The 16,906-nt window shown below is 39.4% G+C and overlaps 1 protein-coding gene across 1 annotated transcript in view; it reads left to right on the top strand.

Annotated features, from left to right (window-relative positions):
- The window catches only part of UBAC2 (UBA domain containing 2), a 106,996-nt gene that overhangs the window by 65,487 nt on the left and 24,603 nt on the right, over positions 1-16,906 (top strand). Inside the window, exons 5-6 of the mRNA XM_052785712.1 lie at positions 1,524-1,647; positions 3,593-3,640. Of these exons, the coding sequence (XP_052641672.1) occupies positions 1,524-1,647; positions 3,593-3,640 (172 nt within the window). The remainder of the gene's footprint in view (positions 1-1,523; positions 1,648-3,592; positions 3,641-16,906) is intronic.

Below are 16,906 nucleotides of genomic sequence, written 5' to 3'. Positions count from 1 at the left end.
AATAATTTAAATTTATTTTAAGAATGTGTTGTGTGTGTTTATACAGGTGTTTTCTGTTTATGTAAGAAGGATTATATGCAAAATTGAACATTTTTCAGTAGTTCCTGAGTTAGCATTCTCTATACATTCAAGTGCATCTGACTGTGTGTTAAACGGATGGTACTAAAAATGTTTCTATAATTAAGCTGTAGTTAAGTCCTCAGAGAGGAAGCTTTTCAGCAAGCTGAACTTCAGATATAACAAAATTATAATGAAATGCTTTTAAGCCACAGCCCATTAAATGGGTAAAAATAATATTTGAAGGGGTTTTTTTTCATAGCTGTGGGTGTTGCATTTGGCAGTTATTCAGGAAATGTAAGTTTTGATATTCAGATAGTCATTTCACATAGTATTATTCCTATCAATAGTTCCTCCAGAAGGGAAATGTATTTTTGAGTGAACACTTCAAGTTATTTAGGTCCTGGTTTGTGCTATTTGCAGAATTCCAGCTAAGATCCCTTTCATGTAAAGGCCTGTGGAAACTGCAACTCCTGAAAGTTTTGATAAGCTGGTGAGCAGTGAAAAATTACCCCGTGCAGCATCCCACACCTCTCAGACACAAGACAACACAGAACCACGGGCAAGGATTCAGCTGGGGGAGATGTGCACCTGAAGCGACCTTTTTTGTTCCCCTTCTCTATCCTAGGAAGTATTTTTGTTCTACAATCTCCCACATTCATGCCTTTGGCATTGGTTCTGCTGTGGCCTCTTGTGTTGTCATTAATACATCGTTCAGTTTTCTGGGTGTTTTATTATGAGGAACACAGGTTTTGTATCTGGGTATATGGATGAGATGCGCTAGTTTATGTTCACAAGTTCAATCTAGGTACTGGTCATTGTAAAAGGTGCTTGAGTCTTAAATTTCTGAAACTGCTTCCAGTGAGGGTTTAGAAACTTAATAAACATCTTGTGCTGTGATTAAGGTGAGGACCCTAAAGAAAGTTAGTTATTTGTAGGGCCGTGGAAGTCGCTGGCATAGGGAAGTTAAATCAAACTGTTGATATTCCCGTCTTAGATCCTGCAGTCTATTGGCAATCCTGTAACACAGCCTGGGCAAATAATAGGAGCTTAATTTCATAAGTGAAGTCGTTTCCATAACCTTTGGGAAAGGTATAATCCTCACCATTTGTCCATTTGAATCAAAGAGGTTTTGTTCTGATGCAGGAGACTACTGCTGTTCTTTGTGTGCTGTGTTTCGTAGAAAGTCTGCTATTAGACTAAATATGTTGCCTTCTCTGCTGCTTCCAATCCTAAACATTTGGAAATAAGATGCTTTTTGCCACCTTTTCTTCATATTTGCTAATGAATCTATTATCCTGAATGCTGCAAGTTATCTAATCGTTGGTTCCCAAGGAACACCTTTGTTTGCAAGGTGGTTATTATATTTTGATTGTTATGTACTTAGGATTAATTCCTTTTTTATTGTTTTGCACTACTGTTGCTAATATCATTCTTATTAACCATCTATATCTTTCTTTTTGCAGCTTGGGTCCTGTGTTTGCACTGTTTGTACCATTTTATTCCTCCATTCCAAGAGTGCAGGTGGCACAAGTATTAGGCCACTTTTCTATCACAAACAAGACACTGGTCTACATACTGGGTTTACAGGTATGGTATGTACTTGCTTGTTCATCTTTTAATGAATTACTAATGTAGTAATTAGTATTTCTGCATGTTCATCTATGAAATTTTGATGCTTCCGCATGTATGATTCCACATATGTTTAGCTAGTGACTGTCCCATCAACTAAAATATTGAAAAACGTGTGTTGCTAGTATGCATTTCTACATGCTGAAGTGGTGGGCAAGTGATCTGTTCTTCCATTGTCTTCTGTCTTGATTGTCTTGCACAGGACATATATAATATATATATAATATAATATAATAGACAATTCTACAATTTTTTTTTTTTGGTCAACAAAATGAACTAGACAAAACCAGATGAAAACAAAACCTGATGATAAGGCATATGTATCTTTTTACCTTTCTAATTTGCTTGTATTCTTGATTTTGTTTATTTTCCCCTTGTCTGTTAGAGCTCAAACAAAGCTATAGAATACAGTATTTTTCTATGGTAAGACTGTCAGTAAATAATCAAGGTTTTGGCTGAATTCCACTTTTATATAAATTAATATTATTTGTATATTGAGCATTACCATGTGACAGATAATTTAAAATAGTGTAATGTAGAGCATAGCAATATCATGTAGTATTATGTTAAATTTGAGTGGAAAAATATAGGTACTTGGTACAGAAAGGCAATAATTGTTCAAAACCAACAACAACAAAAAACCCCCAGCAGCCTAGAAATGAACGGACACTCATGTCACAACCTGAATTATGAAACAGGAGATGTGCAAACTTAGGAGAAATTATACTCATTTTTATATATTACAGGGACTCAAAAATAGCTCTAGCACTAGCAACGGAAAGCACCGTAGTTATGTGAAGCGTGGTAGTGAGTATTTTAGAATGAATGGTCAGTTTCAGAATATTGGCTTGTGCTCCACCTGAACATTTCATTCATCCCTTTTGCTGTTCAGCCTTTGGATTCCTTCAACTTCTGCTCCAACACCTTATTTTCTTGATCTTTCAGAAATCTTGTTTCCTCTCTTCCAAACCCATGAATACCACTATTATTCCGGTCTTTGGGCAAGCCATGATATTGTCTGAGCTCTTTTTCATCGTGTCCTTTGCCTTTTGCTTTCATACACACACCACCTTCGGTACAGATCACTGCTGTTACTAATCACTGTATCTTCGCTGGATCTTTCCCTGCTGTGTACCGAACGGTTGCTGCCATCACACAGAGGCGGAGGGAAAAGTCATTTGCCTTCTCCTCCTCTGTAAACTCTGCCCTTATCTCAAGTCACTCTTTCCATAGTCAGAAGTCTAGAGGGAAGGTGTTCTCATGATTCAGTCAGCATCTTGCAGAACTATTTTAGTAACCAGCATTAGTCTAATTTTCAGCCTATTTTTCCAGTTGGTAATAACCTTTTCCAGGTGATTAATCACGTTACTAGAAACAATGGGCTGCCCTGTTGGCTTATCAGGATTTTCTTAAAAATTCACTCCAACCTATTTCTGGATTTTATGTCGACAAATAGGCTGCTGGGTGAGAACTTTATTTCTTTAATTTTGATGCTCATGCTTAGTCTCTCTGTGACTGCACATCTGAGAGCTTCACTTGCACTGCCTGCCCTGCTTGGAACTCTTCTATTGCTGCTGAGTCATTTCCTTTGCTTCAGTCTATCTTTCAGACTTGTTTTTCTGTGCAGCCTATAACTGACATCCTGTTATACTTAGTATGCTATATGAAAATAAAATGTATTGTTCTGTAGAAGGAGAACAATTGTTGGATCCCTGTGTTTTTTCCACTTCTGCTGCTGGAATACATCTTTTTTTAATGTTAAACTGAATTTTCATGGAGATAAGTGTCTGACTTCTCCCATTGTCATGATAAGTACATAGCCTATATAATATTGCAACATAGTAGTTCAGACAACAACAGCTTTGTAAAATTAAAATTTTAAATCACTGCTCTTGTCTTCTAGCTCTTAACCTCTGGTTCCTACATCTGGATTTTAGCCTTAAGTGGATTGGTAAGTCTTACTGTTTTAAAAATCATGTGTTGCTTAAACCGCTCTGTTATGTATACAATCAGTGCAGTATATTTGGACTCAAAAAGAACTGAAATTACTGAGTAATATTTTTATTTGTGACAGTAAGTAGAAAGTTTTCGTCTTCAACTTCCAAAGGTGTAAAGCACTAGCTGGCGGGTGATAAACTGACAGACAACAAAAGAGCTGGTTAATATTTGCAGGGTGCCACTGCTCTCTGAATTAATTTTATTGCTATGGATATAGCTTTAGACCCACTACAAATGAGACTATTGAGGAAATGCTGGAAATGTTTACCCTATTGGTTGGGGGTTTTTTTCAGTTTTCAGCAAGCCTCAAGCTTTTATTCCAAAAAGCAACTTTTAACAACTTTGCTGTGAGGATTTTTCATGTTTTGCTGTTCTCATAGGACATCTGTAGTGTAGCCGTTTCTCACTATGGTAACGGCAGTAAGGGTGCAAAATCACTTTCTTCACACCAGTCAGATAAAGTCGGTGTGGTCTATCTTTTTCCTTTCTCACTCTGTTCTTGGTACTAAGGCACTTAGTGCTAAAACAGGTTGTTAGATACTGATAAGCTTCTTTTAAAATTTTACAGACTTAGAAATTAGGAGCTCAGACTCTGATTTCTTCACCCAAAATACTGTCTGCTTTTCAAACAGTGAAAGTGCCACCTCTTCCAAAGAAAGTCATTATTAAGTTGATGCAATCTTAAGAACTTAAATTGTGGCCTTGCTATTTAGAACCTACTAATTTGAATTTATGGTGAGCTCAGAGTGAAATGCATGTGGACACTTCACATAATGCTGCTATAACTCAGTAGTTTGGTCTCTTAGCATTTGCGTTGACTGTTCCAAAATATTCTGTGAGCTCACAGGATAACTAACAGGAGTGACGGAGCAGTAAATAATGAAGTCTGCTAAGCAATTCGGTCTGACCTTAAATATCGATGAATACAGTGCAACTAACAAACCAGAATTTCACTGTCCTGCAGATCAGCCCAAGCCTCTGTGCCCACCTAAGGATCTGTGACTTCCTCCAAACACACTACCCTTCCTGTTACTCTTCTGGCTCTTTTAATAGCCCTTCCTTTTGAACAGGTGTTCATTAGGAGGGAAGGAAAGGAAAGGAAAGAAAAGGAAAGGCAATTTAACTCCCTCTTTCCTGGTGGCAGGAACTGTACGTGTACTTGGTTATACAGACTTATAAAGAATGGCTCAAATAGGTTTGGTTGTGGGGGTTTTTTTTCATAATATATTATGTGGTTCTTATTTTGATTCCCTTTTAATGTACAGTTTTATTCAGTTGTATAATGCAACATTCTTAGGATTCTTTTTCATAAATGAACTTTTTTTTAATTGCAGGTTGACACTGTGTTTTACATAGGTATAAGTCCATAGGAATAAACTGAGCTTTCTCTGTGTCACAGGAAGGCTTAAAAAAATCATTCGAAGTTTTCATATTGCTTCAATCAGCATAAATTAAGTCATCATCAATGATGATGTGTTTTCAGTCTCAATTTTTTCTGCAGCAAGCGGAGAGCTGCACTCTACCATTTTGTAATAAGTGCTACAATCTGGAAAGAAGTTTGTGTTGGGAATTTCAGCCATTTTTTGCACAGCATATGTGTCACACTCCTGTGAATAAGAAGTCTCTTTTTCTCCTCTGTTAGCAATGATAATTTGGGATCTTTTGAGAAAACTTGATATAGGAGTAAAATTTCACAGTATATTAAATAATCTGAAGAGGGATATGAAACACTATAAAGGTACCTTTTAGCACTGCAAGTGTAGATACTTGATAACGTATGTATACGTACAATTACAGAAATACGTAGGTTGTCAAATCAATGTTAAGACATTCCAACAACCTATGTATGTTTGTAATTCTTACTGCTCTTGATGTTTTCTAACGTATTTGTCCTGGTTTCAGCTGGGATAGAGTTAACTGTCTTCTAGTAGCTGGTACAGTGCTATGTTTTGAGTTCAGTATGCGAAGAATGTTGATAACACTGATGTTTTCAGTTGTTGCTCAGTAGTGTTTACACTAAAGTTAAGGATTTTTCAGCTTCTCATGCCCAGCCAGCGAGAAAGCTGGAGGGGCACAAGAAGTTGGCACAGGACACAGCCAGGGCACCTGACCCAAACTGGCCAACGGTGTATTCCATACCGTGTGACGTCCCATCCAGTATAGGAACTGGGAAGTGGGGGTGGGGAATCGCCGCTGGGGGACTGGCTGGGTGTCGGTCGGTGGGTGGTGAGCAATTGCACTGCGCATCATTTGTACATTCCAATCCTTTCATTATTACTGTTGTCATTTTATTAGTGTTATCATTATCATTATTAGTTTCTTCTTTTCTGTTCTATTAAACCGTTCTTATCTCAACCCATGGGTTTTGCTTCTTTTCCCGATTTTCTCCCCCATCCCACTGGGTGGGGGGGAGTGAGTGAGCGGCTGCGTGGTGTTTAGTTGCTGGCTGGGGTTAAACCACGACAATATTATATCTTTGTTGAATCAAATTTTCATGTATTTGTACAAAACGGCTGAGTAAATGCATGAACATCAAGTCAGCTAGATGTGATACTTAGTCACTAGTTCATTGCCTGTTAGAGACTTCACTGTCTGTATTTTTAGCTCTAATGATCACTTAGACCCCCATATGACTGTATATGAAGCTGTTCTGCAATTTAGCTTTTGTTGCACTTCTGCTTATGTGGAGTATTAAAATGGATGGTGCTGGCACAATTTCTGAATTGTTGTCAGTTTCCACTTTCTCCACCATGTTCCCGGTTAACATTAATATAAATTCTCACAATTTATATTTTGACATGTAATGAACACTCTTAGACTAAATGGGATCTGACTTTCCAGGTACAATATGTGGCACTGGAGATGGATTTCTGTGTTCATCCTTGCTGTTCATCTAATGCTGTTAAGACTTCCCTGTAAATTCCAGGCAGGGTGTAGAGCAACTGGGAACTGTACTGCCTTGAATTCTTGTTTTCAGTGGTTTTGAGCCATGCCATCATTACAGAAATGTGTTTGCGTGTGTGTATGAGTCTCATGTATGCAGGTAGGCATTGATGTAATGTGCCTGGTGATAGGGAATTTTAGACAATTTGTAGTTTGATGCTGGATCTTTCTCAGTTACGGAGATGACAGCATGTGTTTTGTTATTGGAATACAAAAGGTCTACTGTGTCTGTCTTTGCCATGAGGTATATCTTCCTAGTTCTCTAATTTTGAATCAACATAGGAATACACTCTTAAAGGCAGCTTCTTTACTCTCCCGATGGAAGTGGAGTGCCTCTCAATTACCATTCTTTTGTTATGTCAGTATGGGCCTGGTAATTTCAGTTGCTGCTGTGTTGTAAAACATGCTGTTTAATACACGATGCTTATTTACAAAAAGGGGAGAATTTAAAAAGTAGACTGTAAACAAATTCACAAATCTGATGTAATCAGTAATCTGTAATGTTGTTATTCTTATGATTTATGAGACTAATTTAGTTTCTTGTGATTTGTTTTGCCAGGAATATACCATACTTGGTACATACAGTCCAGATTTGTTTCTTATGATAGGGTGTTTTTTATGTCATAAAATTAGGAAACTTCATATTAGAGTTGCAGATGTATCATGGAAGTCATACAGCCTATTTGCATTTGACTTTTAAGCCAGAAATTCTTTCAACAGTTGTTTACAGAAGTGCTTCCATGTAACGCATATGACTCAGCTTAGTGAAGGCCAGAAGCAGTTTCCCTACTATTTTTTTCTTTAAAACAGTTAAAACACCTTAGAAAATGGTATCCACTTGAGTGTTTCATTGGACACATACATATCAACCCATCTTCTCTCGCCTTTTCTTCCCCCACCCCCCCTTTAAAGTCTCTTGGGTTCTCAGCTTACATTTCTCATTGCTATACTCTTGCAGGATTGAAATTTGAGGGGCATGTCAAGGCTTGCTCAATCATAGCTACACCATACCTGCTTTAAGAAGTAAGCTCAGGTTGGTACCAGCAGATGAGAGATGCCCACTGGGACATGCAGTTCCCTCCACTCATTAGTATAATGTTGTCGTCGTACAGATCACATGCCAGGGTTTCTGCTAACCTTGTAGCTAGGGCTATATTTCATAGGGGAAAGGTATCTTTCAGACCCTTTCTGTGATTTTAGTGTTGTAGCCTCTTTCTTCTTACCTAGGGTCATTTGTTTATTTGTTTGCAAGGTGACCTCTGTTGCATAAAGTTCAAAATTTGGAATACCCCAAATCTTCTGTGAGCTGCCTTGAATTTGTGTAAAGTTCAGTTCAAACCTTAGGAAATTGAAATTGTCTTAACCTTACAAATGCTGAAGTTTCTAAAACCCTGTTTACTTTGCAGATTTCACTAAGCCAAATGCAACAGCTTTCTGCATTGTTTCTGTGCGGCTCTGTGATTTCCTTGTCTCGGGTTGTATGAAAAGTTGCGCTTCTTATATTTCAGATATTGGAAAACTGTAGAGAATCTGTAATCTAGAGCATGTACTTTAAAGGCTTAAGGTTAAGATAGAAAGTTCAGACAGTGTTGAGTGCTTGGTTTTAATTTCAGTTCTGATTTTTGAATGCTTTAGTTCTTATTCATATTTCTTTGAAATTGCTGACTTGGTTTTACACAGACTACAGGTATCTGTTGTTAAATGCTCTCGAGCATACTTTGGATTGTTTTGAGTTCAGTTTCTTAAGAACTTCATTCACCCTTTCTGTTATTCATTCAGCTGAGGTGTTTTTCTATAGTGAGTTCCTATTCTTTAGAATCGGCATTTACAGGATAAGATGTGTTCGGCTGGGAAGCAAAATATTTAAACCAGACTTTCATTTTTTTAGTTCTTGTTTTAAAAGTAACATTAGGTAGTTAATATCTGATCAGACCTAAGACTCGTTGATTTTTCTTGTTGTTATTACTCTTCTTCCACATCTTTCTTGAGTGATTTTGAACAATCCTTACTGAATTCTTTTTGTTGTTTTAAAAAAAAGTTTTGAAGGGTATGCAGAAGCATTTGTATTACTCTACACACACAGTGCAGTATTGACACTTAAAATATCATCCCTTCTACATACTTAAAGTTAGTATTGAATACATGCTGACTTTCTCGAAGAGAATCTTTGATCAGAACCTGATAATGTAGTATGCAGTTACCTCCACATTCATGTCCTGCCATGCGTCCTTCTTCATCCTCCGGTTAGTCTGGACATCCTCCAGTCATCTACATTTAGTCTTATGTAGATCTTTAGTCAATGTCAAAGTATGATATGCTTTGAATTCTTTGTAATTGTATAATTATAAATGGTGATTCAGGTAAGTCTACTTATATCTAGTTAAATGTCTTATGGTATTCCTTTGGTGACACAGAAGAGAGTCAGTCTAATAGGACTGAGTTTGGATAATCTAAAAAAATATATGAAAGTTATGCATTAATTGTTTTTTATGCTGTTGATTTATAGCCAAGCAATATTTAAATTGGAGTTCAGGATAGATAAAAGTTAATTATTTGCAATAACTGAAATCACTTTTTTAATTCATTCTTTTAAATTTAGAATTTATGAAAAGCTATACTGAAAGCAAAACTTACTAGAATTATGAAAATTAAGAAATAATTAAATGATGTGTTACTGTTTTGAATATTGTTTTTGTGTAAAGTAAAATCTAGCGCACTCACAATAGCATTAATAGTACTTTAAAAAAACTCTGCTATTTTTTCATCTTGAGCTTGTTTTCACCCAAATGCCTGGTAACATACTGCTTCACAGTGCATTTCTGACTTGAAAAATTGACGCAAAAAGGGGGTATCCCTAACAGTATCTTTTAAATGTAGCCTTCTCATTGATTTTTTTTTTTTTTTAATTTTATTTTATTTAAGTCTTTAGTTTTGTGGAAATATTGTATGATCACAGGGGAACATATTTTTATCATTTTCAGTAGCAAGAAACGTAATTTTTAGAGGAAATAACTAAGAAAATTTAAATAAATCCGAGAATGTAGATTATTTAAAGGTTTCCTGCTGGTGTCTTGTCTTTAATTGCAACTGGTATTTGAGCCTTTGTGTTTGAAATCAGTGTGCCTGGTTGGAGCTTGAACTGCCATTGGCTCTTCAGCTAAGGCTGAGCGTATGCGCCAGTGATACAGTGGGCCAAAATGTCGTTTCAGCTGGTTACCCAGTATCATTGACCACACCATCAAGAAATCCCATTAAACACCCTATGCGTGTTGCTCTGCAGATAGACTGGGCTGCTCGGTATAGAGCTGGGCTTGCTCTGCCTACTTCATGAGCTGGGCTTTTTAGCTCAGGCTTGAGCACCACACTAGGGCACTTCCATGGATCCTGTTTTACCTGTCAGCAAAGGTCCCATATACACACCTACCCATGTAACAAAGTGCTATAAAGCTCTTTATTCTACAGCTGGATCAAATTGCACATTACTGATTCTTATGTTCTAAAAACTGCAGCAAAAAAAAAAAGGTTTTGCTATATAAAAGATGCAAAAAAAAAAAAAAAAAATTGACCAGGATAAAATTTCAAGACCTGATACTCAAAATTAAAGCACCAGTACTACAGGGTCTTTTTTGGATTATATGGATAACTACAGCTCTTTTTCAGGAAAGTTTGTAAAGATGCAGAAAGTGTTACCAACGCTTTTGATTTCTTTTCTTTTTCTTCTTTTTCTTGTCAGTGTTTCTTGAAGTCCTAGCTCAAGGAGTCAAAAGATTTTTGGGGAATGTCAGCTTTCATAGTAGTAAAATAAGCTTTTAACCTGTATGTAAACTACCACTTCAAAATCCAAAAGAATGTCCCTAAGGCTTAGAAATTGTGAAGGAAAGTTGGGGGGAGGAGGTTGTTGGTTGGTTGGTTGGTTGGTTGTTTTTTAAACCCTTATGATTTTAAGACAATCTTGCTAGTGACTTTTTGGAACTTGAGTTGTGATTTCTGAATATTTGACATTGGTTTTACAATATATGTATCAGTAGTATTGCTAATATCAGTGAGACTACTCACTTACTAAAAATTCTGCCTATGCTTAAGTACTTTCCTAAATAAAAACATGTATTTTATGTGTAACTGATGTGATTCCCCTTCGCTGATAGAACTGCCCACCAAAGACCAGGTATTAAGACGGGTCACAGAATCACTGAGGCTGACATCTGGTCCAACCCCCCTGCTCAGGCAGGGCCACCCAGAACTGGTTGCCCGGGACCATGACCAGACGGCTTTTGAATATCTCCGAGGATGGAGACTTTACCACCTCCCTGGGCAACCTGTGCCGGTGCTTGGTCACCCTCACAGTGACAAAGTGTTTCCTGATTTTTCAGAGGGAACCTCCTGTGTTTCAGTTTGTGTCCGTTGCCTATGGTCCTGTCACTGGGCACCACTGAGAAAAGCCTGCTCCTTCCTCTTCATTCTCCCCCTTCAGGCGTTTATATACTTCGATAAAATCCCCCTGAGCCTTCCCTTCTGCAGGCCACAGTCCCACTTCTCTTAGCCTCTCGTCATGTGAGGGATGCTCCAGTCCCTTGATCATCTTTGTGGCCCTGCGCTGGACTTGCTCCAGCAAGACCATGTCTTTCCCGTGCCGGGGAGTGCAGAACTGGACACAATACTCCAGGTGTAGCCTCGCTGATGCTGAGACAAGAGGAAAGATCGCTTCCCTTGACCTGCTTGCTGGCAATGCAGTTCAGGAAGCTCAGCATATAGGTTGTGAAGTGCATAGCCTGAAATAAGAAATGGAAAAGCAATAGAATAACAGAGATTAGGAAATGAAAAAGAAGCATTGTCTGTTTGTCTCCTGACTTTAGGACAGGTGCAGATATCCGTATGTAAGCTAACAGATGTGCTGAATACTACCCAAAACTAACATGAGGTATCTGCATGTGGGCAATGGTCGATATTCAGTTGAGTGACTGTTGGTGACTTAATTTGAGATGAGTGTCTCTACGTTCTACTGACTCTATTAACTTAATTTCCTCTGTGGTGGGAGCTTAGACAACTTGCTACATGTAAACACATGACGACTGACTAAGCTGACGATACTTACTCCTGCATCAGTTAAAGCATCTGAAAAGAAAAGCAGTTGATGCGTCTGGCATATAGGGGATGTTAGTGTGGAAGTGAGGTTGTAATTGTTTGAGGAGGAGGGAGATGCAGATATTTCCAATTCTGGAAGGAGGAGAAAATAGTGGGAAAGGAGGGGAGAAGGTAATAATGTGTCATAAGATATTTTCTCTTTTATATCCATGGCTTCTGAGATCCTGTAGAAAAATGGATTTTAGTTTTCAGTTTGTATTTCATTTATAACTTCTCAGCTTCTCTCTCAGATCTGAGGAAGAGTTTGTGTGCCCCAAATCTGGTCTACTTGGTCAACTGTGCCAACTAGTTCAGTAAGAGGTAGATTGCTTCTATCAAGCTTTTCTAGCCTGTATACGTACACCATCATGGCTGCAATGTTACCATTGTTTAGAGAGGGAATCTGTGAGAGTAATTCAGCTGTGTGCGTACTTTGGAGACATTTGCCGTAGGATGAGTCACATCATAACGGTGCCCGTTTCTCTCTGTTGACTATGAAACCAACTTCAAACAACCAGCTCATAAGTAGGCTTTTAAATTGCAGATGTCTGTGTTGAGGTAGATAAATCCAGTCATGATCATAGAACCGTAGAATGGTTTGGGTTGGAAGGGACCTTAAAGATCATCTAGTTCCAAGCCCCCTGCCACAGGCAGGGACACCTTCCACTAGACCGGCTTGCTCAGAGCCCCATTCATGGCCTTGAACACTTCCAGGGATGGGGCATGTACCACCTCTCTGGGCGACCTGTTCCAGTGCCTCATCACCCTCAGAGTGAATAATTTCTTCCTTATATCTAATCTAAATCTACCCTCTTTCAGTTTAAAGCCATTACCCCTTGTCCTATCACTACATGCCCTTGTAAAAAGTCCCTCTCCAGCTTTCTTGTAGGCCCCCTTTAGGTGCTGGAAGGCTGCTATAAAGTCTCCCCAGAGCCTCCAGGCTGAACAACCCAAACTCACTCAGCCTGTCTTCATAGGAGAGGTGCTCTAGCCCCCTGATCATCTTTGTGGCCCTCCTCTGGACTCACTCCAACAGGTCTATGTCCTTCTTATGTTGTGGGCTCCAGAGCTGAATGCAGTACTCCAGGTGGGGTCTCACAAGAGTGGAGTAGAGGGGGAGAATCACCTTCCTTGACCTGCTGGTCATGCTTCTTTTGCTGCAGCCCAGGATACGGTTGGCTTCCTGAGCTGCAAACGTACATTGTCAGGTCATGTTGAGTTTTTCATCAACCAGCACCCTGGAGTCCTTCTCCTCAGGGCTGCTCTCAATCCATTCTCTGCTCAGCCTGTATTTGTGCTTGGGATTGCCCCGGCCCATGTGCAGGACCTTGCAGTTGGCCTTGTTGAACTTCAGGAGGTTTGCATGGGCCCACCTCTCAAGCCTATCAAGGTCCCTCTGGATGGCATCCCTTTTTTCCAGCGTGTCGACCGCACTACGCAGCTTGGTGTCGCCAGCAAACTTGCTGAGGGTGCGCTCAATCCCACTGTCCATGTTGCTGACAAATATGTTAAGCAGCACTGGTCCCTATACCAACCCCTGAGGAACGCCACTCGTCACTGCTCTCCACTCGGACATCGAGCTGTTGACTGCAACCCTTTGAGTGTGACCATCCAGCCGATTCCTTATCCACCGAGCGGTCCACCTGTCAAATCCATGTCTCTTTAATTTAGAGACAAGGATGTTGTGCAGGGCAGCATCAAATGCTTTGCACAAGTCCAGGTAGATGATGTCAGTTGCTCTGCCCTTATCCACCAATGCTGTAACACCTTCCTAGAAGGCCACCAAATTTGTCAGACATGATTTGCCCTTAGTGAAGCCGTGTTGGCTGTCACCAATGACCTCCTTCTTTTCCATGTGCCTTAGCATAGTTTCCAGGAGGATCTGCTCCATGATCTTGCCAGGCACAGAGGTGAGACTGACTGGCCTGTAGTTCCCTGGGTTTTCCTTTTTTCCCTTTTTAAAATGAGGGTTATGTTTCCCCTTTTCCAGTCAGCAGGAACTTCCCCAGACTGCCACAACTTCTCAAATACAGTGGTGAGTGGCTTAGCCACTTCATACGCCAGTTCCCTCAGGACCCACTGATGCATCTCGTCAGGTCCTGTGGACTTGTGTGCCTTCAGGTTCCTTAGACGGTCTTGAACCTGATCTGCTCCTACAGTGGGTGGTTATTCATTCTCCCAATCCCTGCCTTTGCCTTCTGCGACTTGGGTGGTGCGGCTGGAGCACTTGGTGGCGAAGACTGAGGCAAAAATGTCATTGAGTACCTCAACCTTCTCCATGTCCTGAGTAACCAGGTCTCCTGTTTCATTCCGGAGAGGGCTCACATTTTCCCTAGTCTTCCTATGTCTTTTATGTAAAGAGTTTTGATTAACAATATGATGACGATCGCCTGCAGAACTTTAGCAGAAACCCGAGGGAACCTATCCTTAGGTCACAAGTACAAGTTAGGAATAGATGTGCTGTGCTGAAATAGCAGTACAGCCGTGCTTGCACATAAACAAAGAATGATTAAGATCTGATAATGATTGCACCTGACCAATGAAGATAGCATTGATGGACTCTGAAGAAAAAAAATTCAGGGTATCTGGGAAATTTATGAGCCCAGTCAACTGGGAAGGAAATTGAAGAGAATTAGTTTATTATTATAATTTTTTTTTCTGTCAAGCTACCTGTTGCAAAAAGCTGTTTATACTCTTACTAACTATTTCCGCAGAGAAAACCCAAACAAAATAATCTGTTGTGTTACAATTACATTGCAGGTTATAACTACAAGTTGAAAATACATGTGTAGTGGTTTTATTTGTTGGGTGATTTTCACACCATCTCTCTTGGTTTGATAAATGTGTTTCTCTAATCAAGGTAAATACAGAATCTTGACACAAACTTTAACCCCTTGTTTTGATTCTAGCTGTGTAGGATTCAGAACATACTAAAGATAAAGCAGATAAAATGGGTATAAAAATGTCACTTCACCTTAAGAATACTGCTGTTTGCTTTCAATTTGTTGATATCTGCAAATAGCAAAGTCTTGAATACATAGGATGACTATATTTAAACTATTCAGAACAAAATAGTTGAGTATTTGCTGTCAATTTCTAACCATTAGGCAAAATAATTTTCAACTTCATTTTCTACACCTATCTGCCTACTGTTTTTTCCATTTGATTTCCTTTTTTAGTGTTAATCAAGTACAGTAATTTTAAATATCTCAGTTAGTAGTGGAGCATACATGTCTTTGTGATGTAAAATATTGGAGAGGTTCTGTGTTCGGTTTACCTAATGTAAACGAGAAACTACAGCTACTTCCTTTTTCTAAAAAGTGTACAACTTCGGAGGGACATGAGGGAAGGGGAGGGGAAGTTGGGCTTTATACAGGGGCGGGAAGAGGTTAGGGAACTTCATGTGAAGGACCAGTAGTACTAAGCCATGACGTTAAGAAACTGAAAAAATGTAAGCACACTTCTTACTGCAGCATGCTACCCAATTTCCAGCAAACTCCATTTCCTCTGCTTAGCATTGTGCCTCATACAATACAGTGGATGAGGTTGTAGGTTATGGTGGTGTGACTAACAGAAAACAACTAAGATGTGTTTTATGTTGCCAGCCAAAAATTCTCCATTCTAACAATGTGAACTTAACTGCAATGTCTTTCTGTGGTGACTTTTTAGAGCCTAAAATACTCTGGAGACTCATCTGTTTGGGGAAGTAGACCTTTAATCTGATGTACAGTGCTGAAGTTGGGATATAATGAGATCATCTTATCTTCATTGAATAAACAAAGTTGGCTTACTTTCTTAAACACTAGAAATTCACTACATGTCTGTAACAGAAATGGTGTAAAAAGTTACATTATACTTTGCCAAAGCTTGGGGTTTTTTTTTAATTATATATATATCAAGTTCTGCATATGAACCAGCTAAAGAGGAAGTACTTTGGAAATACTTGACATTAAGATGAGTGTATGATGCTAAACCAGACTGAATCACAAGACCTGTTTTAACTACAAATGTCTCCATTCTGGGTTTATTGGAAATATGCAAATAGCTATCTCTTCCTCACCAGATGAAACTTCCTGAAAATTTGATAAAGCTGAGCACAGCCTTTAAAGTGTCTTATACTTCCATCTAATAGCTTTATAATCGGAGTAGTAAATCGGGGAGAGAGGAAGGGGAGTGGCACTGAAATCCTAACAGATGTGCAGGTAACAAGGTGGATTGCCGGTGTACACTTGGTGCTCTTCACTGCTGAGTCTGTCCTTCCATCTGTTTATAGTTGTGAAGAATTGCAGTCTCACACGATTGCTCTGAACAATTACTGGTCCACAGTAAGTTTCTTGGCAACTAGATGCAGAAGATGTACTGCTCTTCTGCTAGTCCCACACAGTTTTGTCTTGTTCGTTCACCAGGTGCTTTTTATTTTAGATTTTACTGTGAACTTTATATTGCCAAACTTCTCGACTTCCTGCTTTGTGAGCACAGAAGTATACCCGTTTGGGTTATGCAATGAATTTCTGTCCAAGGCAGGACAAGGAGGGGCCAAGATACTACTCTGCTGTTGAGGAGCAAGGAGAGAGAAGACAGCCCACTGCAACTGGTGCATTGGCTGTAGACCAGGCACGCTACTCCAATGAGCTCAGTAAAGCTAGGAAGGCAGGTGGGAGCCATGCATGTGAGTCTCACACACAGTGCTAAGTGCCATTCTCCATTTTAGCAGCGTCCATAATCTTTTAGCCTTATAAAGCCTTTTCTTCTGACTAAATGCTCTGGAATGACTTGCTCTCTACAACTACCTGGAAGGACATTATAATGAGGTGGTTGTTGGTCTCTTTTCCCAAATAGGACAAGAGGAAACGGCCTCAGGTTGCACCAGGGGACGTTTAGATTAGATATTAGGAAAAATTTCTTCACTGAAAGGGTTATCAAGCATTGGAACAGGCTGCCCAGGGAAGTGGTTGAGTCACCATCCATGGAGATATTTAAAAGATGTGTAGACGTGGTGCTTAGCAACATGGTTTAGTGGCGGACCTGGCAGTGTTCGGTTAAAGGTTGGACTTGATGATCTTAAGGGTCTTTTCCAACCTAAAAGATTCTGTGATTCTATGGTTAGCCATCTCCACTTAGAAAAATATGAGAATGCTTCTACTGATGCAGCTAC

Source organism: Harpia harpyja, chromosome 4 (assembly GCF_026419915.1).
Source record: "Harpia harpyja isolate bHarHar1 chromosome 4, bHarHar1 primary haplotype, whole genome shotgun sequence".
Lineage (NCBI taxonomy): Eukaryota > Metazoa > Chordata > Aves > Accipitriformes > Accipitridae > Harpia > Harpia harpyja.
The sequence above is the reverse complement of the archived record's forward strand: the minus strand, read 5'-3'. Positions and strand labels throughout refer to the sequence as shown.